A 13,451-nucleotide genomic window follows, 5' to 3' on the forward strand; every position below is an offset into this window, starting at 1 on the left:
TAAGAATGGCAGGTAATAGGTATTATCCCCCGACCCAGAGTTACCTTCCCTTCCCACTTTTAGGCCCAATATAAGCCCGAATTTATAAGAAGCCCAGAGATAATCACTGTTTTCAAAGATCAACATGAATTTGGGCCGAAAGACCACGAACTCAGAAAGCTCGAAAGCAACATTGCACATCGTGTGGAAACCAATTACGTCCGAGTCGTCCTTTTCCTCTATAAAAGGACTAGGAGTAGGAGAGACAACAATTTAAAGGTCGACGATATCTAGAATTTCGGCATGGCAGGCAGCTCGGACTTATTATTATTATTTAATATATTTTAATTGATGCTCGATTTGGCATTTATATAGTGATGCTCACAGGGTGACGTATAATGACTGACATTATAAGTTGCGCGCGTGGGGCTGAACTACTTTCTTGTACAGTACACTCAAGATAGGAGGGCATATTTTTATCAATCCAATTCTTCAAATGAAAAATCTAGATTCAAAATCCTCCATCTCTTATATTTAAAAAAAAAAAAACAGAAGGAAGAAAAGAAGAAGAAGAAGAAGAAAAAAAAAAAAAAAGAGGTATATTACAGATTCTCCTTGGCTTTATTTATAATATAGGATTTCGGATTGGGGTTATCTTATGACTAGAATAATTTGTGTTTAATTAATCTGTTAAGCTGCATGGGATGGATGTATTCAGCACCCTAGCTAGATAGCTAGCTAAAATATAATAAATAATTTGTCTTTTTTTCATATAATTAAATTCGGCCCAATTATTCATGAAAAATATTATAAGAAAAATGAATATTTATAACGAATTATTTGTGATAATAATGATTATTTACGATGAAAATAAATTTATTTTAATGAAAAATAATTAATCACAAATAAATAATTTTCTGACAGTGATTTCATAACCGTGAGAAAGGAAACAACTTTAAATATTTCGACTATATATGATGATTTAGAGAACTTTTCACATGGAACCAGCACCCGAAACTTCATTAATGGAAGGTATATAGGCGAGTACGACAGGGAAGCCGGAATGTATCTCTCTGTTCAAATTAAGGTAGGCCGTGACAATGTATGCAGATCAAATAAAGAAAAGAAAGAAGAGTATCTAGTTGGAAGATGCATGAGATAATAGATCATCATAGTCAAGATCAAGATGTCAATTACTTTTTAATTTGTCGGTATTACGTACGTGTTACACGATATTAATTATATAGCATGTGATGTGATCATCAGTTAAATATGGATCGTGAAATTAAGCATGCAATCACCCGGCAGCCAGCTTATCTATTAATTAATTAATAATTGCAATAAAAAGACCGAGGTGTGAAAGAAGAAAGTAATTACGTTTATCACGCATGCTTTTGCTCTGATCATATATCCTCTTTACTCTTTAGCAAATAGCAAGTGCTGGAGGCCGCCGTTTCCTCGCAAAGGAACCCAGCCACCTTCCAGATCATCTGATCATCCGTTTCGTTCTCGGATTAATTTGTTTAATTTTCCTTTTAATTTACCATTTTTGCCCTCTAAACGTACGTTAATCACGTTGTATTTTGCTTTGCCATTGACTGATGGTACGTACTGTGATTGAACACACATATCATGACTACGATATATAGGACCTCTACATACGCTTGTAAGCAAGCTCTGTCTCTCTCAATGCGTTGGAGTTTGGTAGATTTTTTTTTTTTTTTTTTTTGAAAATCGCCGCAAACTGGCCTTTCTCACCGAAATGAATACAAATGAGCTTGTTTGCAGACGTGCCTTTTTCCCTTCGTCCATATATCGCCACTATCCTGAATACAAATGATCATTCCCAACAAAATCTTTTTTCTGTCGAAATATCGAGGCCAGGCACATCACTTATATCGCAGTACTGTTGCATCTAATTATTTTCAATCTATTATGCCTTTTCCAAGGGAAATTCTTTCTGACACAATTGCAGTATGATTGCATATTTTTCCTTGCATCTAGGCCATTTCGCCGCTATACCATATTTTAGTATACATTTTTGTACTATATTTCGCCGCACAAACTCCTCTAATTTACTGGAAACATAAATTTGCCTACATTTTTTTGTGCTACTATTTTTTTCTTGTATATATTCATGTACAAACAATAATTACATGCTGGATGCATAATTTTTGGGCATTCAGCAACTGCCTAGTCTACTAATTAAGATCCATCCCCACAAAGGCCACATGTATTTAAACTACAACACACTATATATATTGGTGCATTCATGTAATTCACATGTAAAAAGAGAGGAGAGACTGATTTCTTACTCATGATTATCCACTAACCGATATATAGACTTGCCAGGTACTCAATAAATTGGTCCATATCCTTTCACTATGTCATTTTGCTACGCAGCATAGCCAAACACATTTTTGGTAGGAGTGGGTGAAATGTCTTACAAAAACATTTATAGCCCTCCAACCAAAATATCCTAGCATTGTAGCCCAGTTCATAAAACAATCTGTCACATTAACTCCAACCACCTGCATTCCAATAATTATCATAATATCATTGGAGGTATACATGATTGGAATATAAAGAAGGTAATTGAATAATGTATGCTAAAATACTCTTATCACTTTTTACTTAAGAGTTTATATACATATATATAAACTTGGGATAACTACAAGTTAAACACAAATTATGTTGCAACAGTCATTAAACTATCATATTGGCAGGAAAAAGTATACAAAATAATACCCCTTGGGATATATACCCATAAAGGACATGCCAAAGATTCACGATTCTAATAGACATGTACATTATAAGCCTAACTACTATTGGAAAACAACGGCAAAGGTGAAAGGGGAGACTAGTAATAGAAATGCAGAGGTACCTGTGTGTACGAAAGAGAGTCAACATTAGGTCGATTGAGGATCTGTTCTGGACTGCCTGCTTGCAAGTTGCCATTCGGATTAGGATAGGAAAACCCCAATGGATTTCTTTTGAATCGGGAATGGAGAGTTTTGCAATAAGGGGGAGGAGGTTTGCTGCGTAACTATGTAGTTTTGGGAACTGTTTGCTCTGTCAATAGAGGAAAACATACTCAAACAGTGCGTCTATAGTTTTAAAAATGGTAGAAGATGGATAGGAAATTGAAGGGAAGATGAGGAGACTGACTTGTTTAGAGTCGGCGATGGCACGTCCAGTGTAGGACTATTCGATTCAGGGAGTTCTATGGAGGAGGGAACATAGTAATTATCGAGTTCAAACAACCATGTAATTGCAAGGGTACTTACTATTAATCGGATGGGGATTTTGTGCAGAAGAAGAAAAAAGTGCAGAGGTGAATAATGACAAATTATATTAGTTTTTATGAGTAGTCTTAATGATTTGTGAATTGTTTTGGGGCGTTTTTGAAATCACTGTAAAAGGCCTGTTTTGTTGTAGAGTAACTTGGATAGCCTAGATATATTTTGTAATATAAGTAGTTATACAATGTAACGTACCACATCAAGGCACCTCAGTTTATGAATTTACTATTGTAAAATTTGTTAATGGCTAAATCATTTTTCTTTTTTAAATATACTGTGGGCAACACTATACCTATACTATCGTAAACATATCTTGCGTAATGTCTTGTTATTCTAGATGGATCGACATCTTACGATAAATTTAATATATAAAAGAAAAAGAGAAATATGTTATAAATTAAACTAAGAAGAAACATACAAAGCAATGGAAAGTTATATTATTACTTATAAAGAAGTTAAAACACAAAATGAATGTACACTAGGTCTTCCTTTTGTTTTTGTTTGCTCTGCAATTGCTTTAAATTTTATTCTCAACCATTTCGTTTTATTCTGGCAGATTGGAACTCACACATGAGTATTCTTAATTACTTAAGAAATTCTATGACATGAATCGACCAATGAGGCATTGGGAAGATCTCCATTTTAGTAAACCCTACAGCTTTTCCCAGATCCTTGAACTAGTTAATGTTGCCGTTGTTGTTAATATTACCATTTATTAAGGTTTCTTATTATTTTTGAATAGACCAAATCAATTAGGTCGTCACGAAAAGTATGATTAGATCATTTGTACTCTTAATACAATTAACAAAAAACAACATTGATTTAAGCTCGTAACATTTTGTTCGATCCCTAGTACTTCCCTGAACATATAGCTTCACGATCACCTAATCTTAAAAATCTTATTCATATTCATAAAATATATTGGTTATGCACATAGAAATACGTTTTATGATTAAATTTATATTAGTTTTTCTAAGTAGTGTTAATAATTTGTGAAAATGGAGGGCCAGGGTTGTGTGAATTAATAATTTGTTTGTTTTTTCTCTAAATACAGACTAGGTTGCTTTGTTAGACTTGTCCGTTTGTGATCTACTGATTACAAACCCAACTCTACAAACCCATCCCTTCCTCATTACATCACAAGAATTTCACAACAGGTCTCTGATGACGTTATAGTTTGATGATTAACTCCATGCAAGAAACAATTTGTGGATGCATTAAGAGTATTAGCAATATATAGGATCTAAATATTCAATGTTGAATTTTTGGGAAAAAAAGACTTTAATACAGGATCTAACTGTCATATTTGGCTTTCTTGCTCCTCCCACAAATCGAGTTGTTGGCTAATGGTGGGATCCTTCATCTAAGTCAGAATTCTCACAATATTTGAAGGATAACTGTGCCAAATAGAGTGTAATTAAGATAACAAGAACAATTTCGAGAAAATAACCCATAAATCCTAAGAATTTTTTACAAACTGAAGACAATGGAAGGAATGAGATTGGGCTCGAGATTTTCTTATGCCTACCTTATGATTCGGGAAACAAACCTTCAAGACCCTTCTTGGTAGAAGGCATCTTAGATTTGGGAAGGGAACATTGAAAGGAAAATAACAGAGGAAGAAAGATGATAGTGGGAAGCAACGAGAGAATGAGCAGTACGAGAAACCGCAAGGGAAAAAAATATATGCAAGATTTTTTGCGGCGTTTCTTCAAAAATTACCATAATAAATCATCTTTCACAAAGAAAATGGCCGACGGTATAGATGTCAATCCCTTGCAATGAAAAAATTGCCATAATAACTACAAATGTTGTCGCAACTAAGGGTGTTCATCCGGGTTTCAACCCGGAAACCCGGGTGTACCCGGACCGGAGACCCGGGTCTTGAATCCGGGCCGGAACCCAAACCGGGTTGGTCCGGGTTAGACCCGGGCCGGAACCCAATATACAGGCCATACAACAAGAGATCATATTAGCTATGCAAATCCTTAGTTATCTACAATGATTAATTTTGTTGAAATTTGTCTTTCTTTTTTTCGAACTCATCAATCAAATATTTAGTAGGAAAATACATTTATAATATTTATTGTTATTGTATGAATTTATAAACTTAATTTCAATAAATTTGGTATACGACATACTGAAAAGGATATTTATATCTATTTTTTTAAAATCCAATCCCTCTTGAATCTCTGGTACCTCATTTTATAAAGAAACAGAGGCAACAAAACAATGCAACAGAATCATAGTTACAAGCAAGTTAGAACAAGCAAACCCAACAAATAAAATCAAGTTGGGTATTCCCCTAACAATTAAAACCAAATCCAGAAATCTAATGGAGGTCCAGTAATCTACTCAACCAAGTGATTATCCCATCCATTCCTCACGCATAGAATTATAGTTATAGAGAGAGTACCCAAACAAGTGAACAATGCCCTAGAGGGAAAGGCCGACGGCGACCGAGATGCGACGAGGACGAGCGGCGGACGGTTATGGGGTCACGACTCACGGGGTCACGGGCTTAGGGTTTTTGTGTTTGGTTTTCGCAGCGTAACGAGAGAGCGAGAGAGACGCCGGGGGGGGGGGGAATGAATATAACCGGTATCAAAACGGCATTCCGATTTTTATTAAAAAAAAATAAAGATCCGGGTACCGGGTTTGAAACTCGGTATCCGGACCAGGTTGGTTCGGGTTTTCAAACTCGGGTTTCGGCCCGAGTTTGATCCGGGCCGAAACCCAGTTTTTCGGGTTCCGGACCGGGCCAGGAAAAAACCCAGCCCGAATGAATAGTCCTAGTCTCAACTAATGTAATTCACTATTCACTTATGCTATGTTCATGTATACATGCTATTATTCAACAACAACTTCGAATTTGTTGCAAAAAAGTATTATTTGCGTCGTTTTATTTTGAGACAAATTTAAAAACGTTGGAAAAGGCCAATTTTGTTGTAGTGATGTGAATTCATGCACACAGGTTCATTGCGAGCAGATCATTAGTTATCGTATAGACAAATTTATATTGAAAAATGATACTATTTACGACATATTTCACAAATATATTTTAAAATGAGAGGTATTATTATAAAATACCCCATACAAATAACATTAGTTTATAAAAATATCCTCATTTTATATTATGTATTGTAAAAAATATTATAAAAAATATTATGCATCATTACTCATTTATATTATCCGGTAATTATTATTGTATACTCAATAATACACTGTATATTAGACGGTCAATCATAAGTCCATGCCCATCCCGTTCAGATACTGTTCTCCCTTTCCCATATATATCACAGATTCACCCGCTCATGGCTCATCCCTACATCATCCCAAATTAAGCGCTCTCCCTCTCTCTCTCTCTCGCTCTCGCTCTCTCTCGTACAGAAAATTACACCTGGGTATCTGTTCATCTTCTGGCCGATACGCAAGGGATGGTGAGTTAGCCCTAAACTGGGCATCCACTGCCAAGCTGATTCACTTGGATGGAACGCTCCAAGAGTTCAGACACCCAATCAAGGCCAGAAACATCCTCTCCCAGAACCCAACCTGCTTCCTCTGCTGTTCAGATTCCATGTACATCAACTCCCAGCTGCCACTCATCCCCAAAAATGAAGACCTACAACTGGGCCAACTTTATTTCCTGATGCCACTCTCTAAATCCCATGTACCCCTTTCTCTGCAAGACTTGGGCGCACTAGCCATGAAGGCACACGCTGCACTTACTCATTCAGTCCGAGCCTACCCATTAATGAAAACCTCAAAATCTTCAAATAGAAATGATATTGTTCGACTCCCAAGCGAAGCTCGAGGATGGTCTGAAACTCCGGCAGCAGGCTTTGACATCTTTGGAGTACTGAACTCTGCGGTGGGACAAGGCAACCGACGAACAGGTGTACATAAAAACAAATTTGCAGAGGACAACATAGGAGCTAGCTTGCATGCGTCCGTAAAGTATCCCAATGATGTTTTAAATTTTCGTTTTATTGCGTGACGGAACGTGTTAATTGTAAAAGCTTTGGAATGAGAACGGAAAAAACGACATTATTATTAAGGAACCTTATCTTTATCTTCGCACTTTATGTGATATACCAAATACCAATGGCCTCAAAACCTTAATGGAATTGAACTTCGTCATGAGTGGGTGTACGTAGGTTCAAAAGAACATTCCAAAATCTTGTAATTAATAGGTGGTCGCAACTTGTAATTAATTTTATTTTCCATAAAATTTTGGTTATACAAGTAATTTATTATATGGGTCCTAATCCATTAAGCACCAAAGATTCTACCTAAATGCCAAAATTACACACACATACATGTAAATATACATTGCATAAGTGTGAACTTGTAGTACGTGATGTACATCCATAAATTATAATAGCATACAATGTCCCCAATACACATGCTCGATCGCGAGATCAATCGCACGTACGCGCGCATATATAATAAGCTTATTTAAGAGGAAGGCTTCATCTCAGATTTGATAGCAGCAACCAACTGATCATAAGCTTCTCCCCACGCATTCTTCGTCTCCGGAGACCACATTTCGGGTACTGCTTCCTTTATAGTTTCGAGCAGCGCAAACTTCGTGACCTTTAGGGAACCATTTACAAAGACATGATCAGACATGATGAGTTACCTATTTGCTTCACAAAAATGGACTGATAGAGATGAGAATTAATAGTACTACCTCATAGTGTTCATCGACCACCCCATGTTCGAAGTGGACAGAGCCCATTTTTTTCAAGCTTGACTCTCTCAGAGTAACTTTGCCAGCTTTCCGAAGTTGCACTGCCGATTCACAAGTCTGCAATACATGTACAAAATGAACCAAAAATAAATGACATGCTTAGGCTTAAAAGTCTTTTGGTCCATCATCAATTGGAAGATTAACTGAATAATGGTTGCGTCACATTAAAAATTGAGCTTGGACCTACGATAAATCCCAAGAACTAACGGGACTGAGTTGAAATATATTGCCAAACCTGGGTAATATAGACTGCCAAATGTGTAGGCTGGCTTACCATGAGAAAGACAATCTTGGCATGGGACTTGAGCTTTGGGTTTCGTTCCACGGGAACATCTGAGTCTTTCAAGAATGAGAACAGCTTCTGAGCTGATGGAGCAATCTCGAATATCCTACAAAACTCAGACCAATGTACAATTCATTCAATTCCCATTTGCTTAAACGGCCATAGATAGAAAACAATCATACGCGAAATCAAAATGAAACAGAGAAGATACAACTTGCGTTGTCTTACTTCAAGAAGAACTTGAGACCCAGTTCCCCAGAATTCGGCTTCATTGCAGTCCATGACTTCACCACCAGAGCTTCTTGCTCTTCTGTGAACCCTCTTCCTTCCAAAGTGTTCATGGTCTTTAGTTATATGCTCAAGCTGGCTCTGAATGTGACAGGGCAGATTGTGTCTTTTGTCAACAATTAGCAGGAGGTTTCGAAAATGGTGTTATCTGATATGGGATTTGGAGCAATCTTGGGTTACTTATAGTAAAGCTCAATGAGGATGAAATTCGGCTCTTCAAGAGCTGAGGAGGCAGGACTATTTTTTGGGGGTCTATCTTCCGCACGACAACTCGTAGCAGCAGACAGCCTCTTCTACCACTTGCCTAAAAACCATCGGCTGCTTGTAGCAAGGCAAAAACGGTTTTGCTCTCTGTGAGTTGAATTGACTTGATGACGACTTGACCATTAAGTTATTGTAAAAAAATCAACTAAGTTAGGAGAAATAAAATATATATATATTAAAAATAAATATGATATGATGGGTGTGATTTATGAAGATGATGATGATATTTCCATCTTAATAGCCAGCACATAAGCCAATGTGTGCCCAAAAAGTGAAAACAAAAAGTAGAGTAAATAATTCTGCAACAAAATGCCTAAAGACCAATAATTCGTCTACTTTTTGACCCAATAATTGAGAAGATGGCTTGATAGAATAATGATTTTTTTTATTATTTAATTAATTCTGAGTTTTATTATTTTTAATTATATTAATCAATAACCTATATTTCAAATAATCTTTTGCTTAAATTGTTAATCTATAGAACTACCTCATTAAGAATAAGTAACATTATTTTGGCTTTGAGCATGAATCTTCTCTTAAAAGTGAGATGGGATATAAATAAAAAATAAAATAAAGTAAAAGTGAGAATTAGTTACCAAACGTCCAACGATTAACCTTTCAACACTTTGTAGAGCCAATGTGTTTTTAGTATTAGTTTATTTGTTCGTACAAAATCATCTGGCGTTCCCAAAACAATGGGCTTGTGTGGTTTGTGGACGGCAGAGTAAACTTAGACCTATTAATTAACCAGAAGTTTCCAGGTGCTATCCCCCAAACAATAACCAAGACAAATGTAATTTCCACGTCTCCATATAGGGGAGATTCTTACAGGCGTCCCATATTGTCATTGCATAAGGATCCTTTATATAATAGCATTCTCATTGGTTTGGATAAATGTATCTTCAAAATTTAATCAATATCATATTTTTTTATATTTGCCTATTCTATTTAAATTCAATCTCCATATTGGATTAACCATTCACATTCTATATAATACTAAAATATTATTATTTTAATAATTAATTAATTAAATTTATTTTTATCACATTTTATAGTTCTATCAATTAAATGTTAATAATAATTATATTCTAGTTAAATTAATATTAAAAAAAGTATTATTAAATGTTAATAATAATTATATTCTAATTAAATTAATATCAAAAAAGTTTTATTAAATGTTAATAATAATTATATTCTAATTAAATTAATATTAAAAAAGTATTATCAAATGTTAATAATAATTATATTCTAAATGTTAAATGTTAATTATATTCTAATTAATTTAATTTGTTTGTTTGGAATGAGAAATTAATATTTTAATATTTGGAGAACCAATTATGATTCTCTATATTTGGCCAATGACTATAGCAAAAATAAAACTTATTTTGAAAATGACCAATCCAATATAGAGTTTTTTTATACAAGTTATCTAAATTTTAGATAATTTTCTCATTTGGCCAAGCCAATGAGAATGCTCAATAATCAGTGATATAGTCATTGCACTTGTCCAGAATCGTTTGAGTAGTCAATGACGTCATTGTCCAGGTTTGGATATCCAAAATCATTTCATCTAATCATTACACTTATTTCAAACTCTCATATAAAATATAATAAATAATTTAACTTTTTTAAATTTTAAAATAAACATAATATTAAAAAATTATATTCTAACAATATTTTATTTAACTTTTATCGAAACATCTCATCTCATCTCATATGTATCTCATCTCATATGTATAACTAAACGAAGAAAAATGAGTAAAACCTCCTCCAAGGTCAAAGCAGACATGATAGTTGCCGCAGTTCTTTAACCGAGAAAACATCCAATGAAACATTGGCATTATTAAGTTATGAATGCAAGCAAACCATCTGGATTTGGGTTGTGCAAGTATATGGGATCTTGCATTTTGCATCTTCCAAACCACATGTCACTAAAAGAACAAAAAAGTGATGACTAACCGCAGGCCATTTCAAAAGGAAATGAGATACACAAAAGGGAAAATGAAAACTAAACTAACCACACCCGTAGTTTACATCCGGTTTTGCAACCACCGATGAGAATGGTACTTCAACTCTTTCTTTAACAAGACACCGAGCTTCCCCATTTTCGACTACTAGGACTTTCCCAGGCGGGCATTGAGCACCAGATCTCCTTTCGTCAGCTGCTGGTTGCCGAGACAGGCCCAAAACTTTGAAAATGTCTTCTTTTTTCGCAAAATTAGGCCCAAAACCAGACATGCTTAATACAGATACCACACCAACAAGAGTAATCACCGTCTTGCTTGCTGCACTAATGAAAAATCCCAACCCTTTCCTAGAACCTTGGGACCCGGTCCCAGTTTGCTTTTGACTTTTTTCTAACTCGCTGATACTCTTCTTCGCTTCATTTGTTGGATCACTGGTGATTGTTCCATTTCGTACAGGCTTACATGTGGAAGGGTACTGTGTTAGGTAGCCATTCTCTAGGTGAAGGGAGTTCTTTGGAGGGCGGCTTGGATATGGAGGAAGCTGAAGATCATTGTTGTGTTCTACTGTTTCACAAGCAAACGCAGAAGCTTCATGTATTACTTCCAAATCCTTCCCTTTGTACTCCTTGAGCTTATCAAGTAACATCTTACGGCTATTTTCAATCTCAGCAAGGGCCACTTCTCTTTCATATCGTTGTTGTTGTTGCAAAGTCTAGGCATCAAAGAGAACCGTTAAAATCTCAAACAATTGTCAAAGATCTACATAATGTACATATGCTGAGTTAAATGAACTAGTGTTCAGTAAGGCTAGTAAGCCTGCCGATGTTGGCAATGAAGCTCATGCGGGGTAAATCACTAATGCTTACAATTACGAAAAATTTGGCAGTACAAGGGTGATGAGGGGCAGGAAGTGGAAGAGATGGAGAATCCATGAATCACTGCTGCCAGCAAATTGACAAGCTAATACACATCTGTGTCAATTTCCATTGAGCAAGTATGCTTGGCCAAGTGCCCTTGTTAAAGTAGTATCAACGTTCTGTAGATTATTTTACCATAGGAACCTTCACCAAGTCACACTATACTTTTTGCTTCATTCAATGTAGTATTGGGAGGAAATCAGATCACATGATGAAATGTCATGAACGTGATATGCCATATAATGAGGTCATGCCCAGATGCCTGCATATTTAAATGTCTGTGTGCAGCATATGCATGGTCACGCACAATATACAACCCATGCCCTTGATGAAGTGTGACATTCAGCGCCAACGTTTGCAATTAGAGGATGTGTCCAAATATACTGGGCATCAAACTTGATAATTAATGGTAGTCATCGTACCAAAATATATGGGAAAGCAATTGACCATAGCATTTTTCCTCTTCAGGTAATTCCCATTTTCTAGCTATAACTCAGATGTCACCCCCAAAGAAAAAAAGGAATGTGGTGAAGGATGAATGTAAACTACCAAAAAAGAAATCCAAAGATCAAGATGCATCTAGTTATCATAACTGAAAATTGTACAAATGGTATAAAAAAGATTGGTCTTGAAATCACTTTTGCATCATCTTTGTTATGGACATTAACCGTATCACATGGATGTGCTGAAGCCCTTGTAACCTGTCCATCTATAACTCAAACAATTAATCATAACCCTTCTCAAGTTTCTCATATTCGGAATTTCGAATAGGCTTTCCGGCACGCACAATTAAGATTCCACATAAAGATTGGGCTTATGAGCCAGAACATTTCTTTGATGAGCTAGTTTCACATGTACTTTTTAGCTTTGATCTTAACCAAAACCGTCCAAGACTTTTCATTTTCTTGTGTGGTTCTTGAGTCATCAAATGGAGACTAGGAAAGAGAGAGGCTAGTACTATTACTAAGGCGGACAAACGAAATGATTTACCCCATTTCGCACACAGCCTAAGTCACAATCATCAAACACCTTAACCCCAAGAATCAGAGTAATTTTAAAAGCAAGCACTCCAAAATTAGGGTTTTAATAGAAAAACCCTAACAAAGAAAAAAGGAGGTGTGAGGCCAAAAACCTGCAAGGAAGAGAGCTGAGTCTCGAGGGATTGGAGGGCATCGGAAATGTTCAAAAGCCTTTCCATTTCTTCCTCTTCTGCTTCTTCTTCTTCCTCTTCTTCTTCTTGTCCTTCTCCTCCTTGTTTGTTTCCATCTTCTTGTTCAGGGCCGTGGCTTGGAGTAGAGGTAGCCTTGTGGATGCAATTGCTGATTTTGAATCGAAGCTCTGTGGCTCTAGCCAGTACCAACCCAATTCCCTCTTCCTCCATATATCTCTGTCCCAGTGAGTGTTCTGCGTGTAGGGTTGGTGGCGATTTCGAGTGGGTTTGAACTTTGAATTGCAATGAATGCGGTTTCAGTTGGGGAAAGAGTTTTGCAGAACCGCCAAAATAGCTTTTTTGTTCGGTTTGCGAGTGTCGGTTCAATGAGAATTTAAGTGACTGTGGTGCTCTGTGAGCAGATAGATTTTCCTCCCAATCCCCTCCAAAAAGTCCTGCACACACATTTTTCCAACCAATTTCTCACCTGTGAATTAAATTCTGATCTCTCTGTTTTTTCCTGGTGATTATGAACTATAATTCGTGAT

The 13,451-nt window shown here is 36.1% G+C and overlaps 1 protein-coding gene across 1 annotated transcript; it reads right to left on the reverse strand.

Moving 5' to 3' along the window:
* Positions 1 to 7,597: 7,597 nt before the first annotated feature.
* LOC109010707 (plastid division protein PDV2) lies at positions 7,598 to 13,410 on the reverse strand. The gene is made up of 7 exons (XM_018991605.2): positions 12,886 to 13,410; positions 10,888 to 11,548; positions 10,736 to 10,800; positions 8,546 to 8,661; positions 8,309 to 8,423; positions 7,975 to 8,091; positions 7,598 to 7,877 (listed from the first exon to the last, which is right to left on the reverse strand). The coding sequence occupies exons 1-7, from the start codon at positions 13,132 to 13,134 to the stop codon at positions 7,740 to 7,742; spliced, it is 1,461 nt and encodes a 486-aa protein (XP_018847150.2). The 5' UTR covers positions 13,135 to 13,410; the 3' UTR covers positions 7,598 to 7,739.
* Positions 13,411 to 13,451: the final 41 nt, after the last annotated feature.

The sequence above is a fragment of the Juglans regia genome, chromosome 13, assembly GCF_001411555.2.
Source record: "Juglans regia cultivar Chandler chromosome 13, Walnut 2.0, whole genome shotgun sequence".
NCBI lineage: Eukaryota > Viridiplantae > Streptophyta > Magnoliopsida > Fagales > Juglandaceae > Juglans > Juglans regia.

Bases quoted from the DNA above. Each gene is read 5' to 3' on its own strand.
- LOC109010707 (XM_018991605.2), bottom strand. From the start codon at position 13,134: ATGGAGGAAGAGGGAATTGGGTTGGTACTGGCTAGAGCCACAGAGCTT. The intron at 8,424-8,545 runs GTAAGACAACGC...TGAGTTTTGTAG, and splicing joins GGTCTCAAGTTCTTCTTGAA to GATATTCGAGATTGCTCCAT. The intron at 8,092-8,308 runs GTAAGCCAGCCT...CATGTATTGCAG, and splicing joins CCAAGATTGTCTTTCTCATG to ACTTGTGAATCGGCAGTGCA.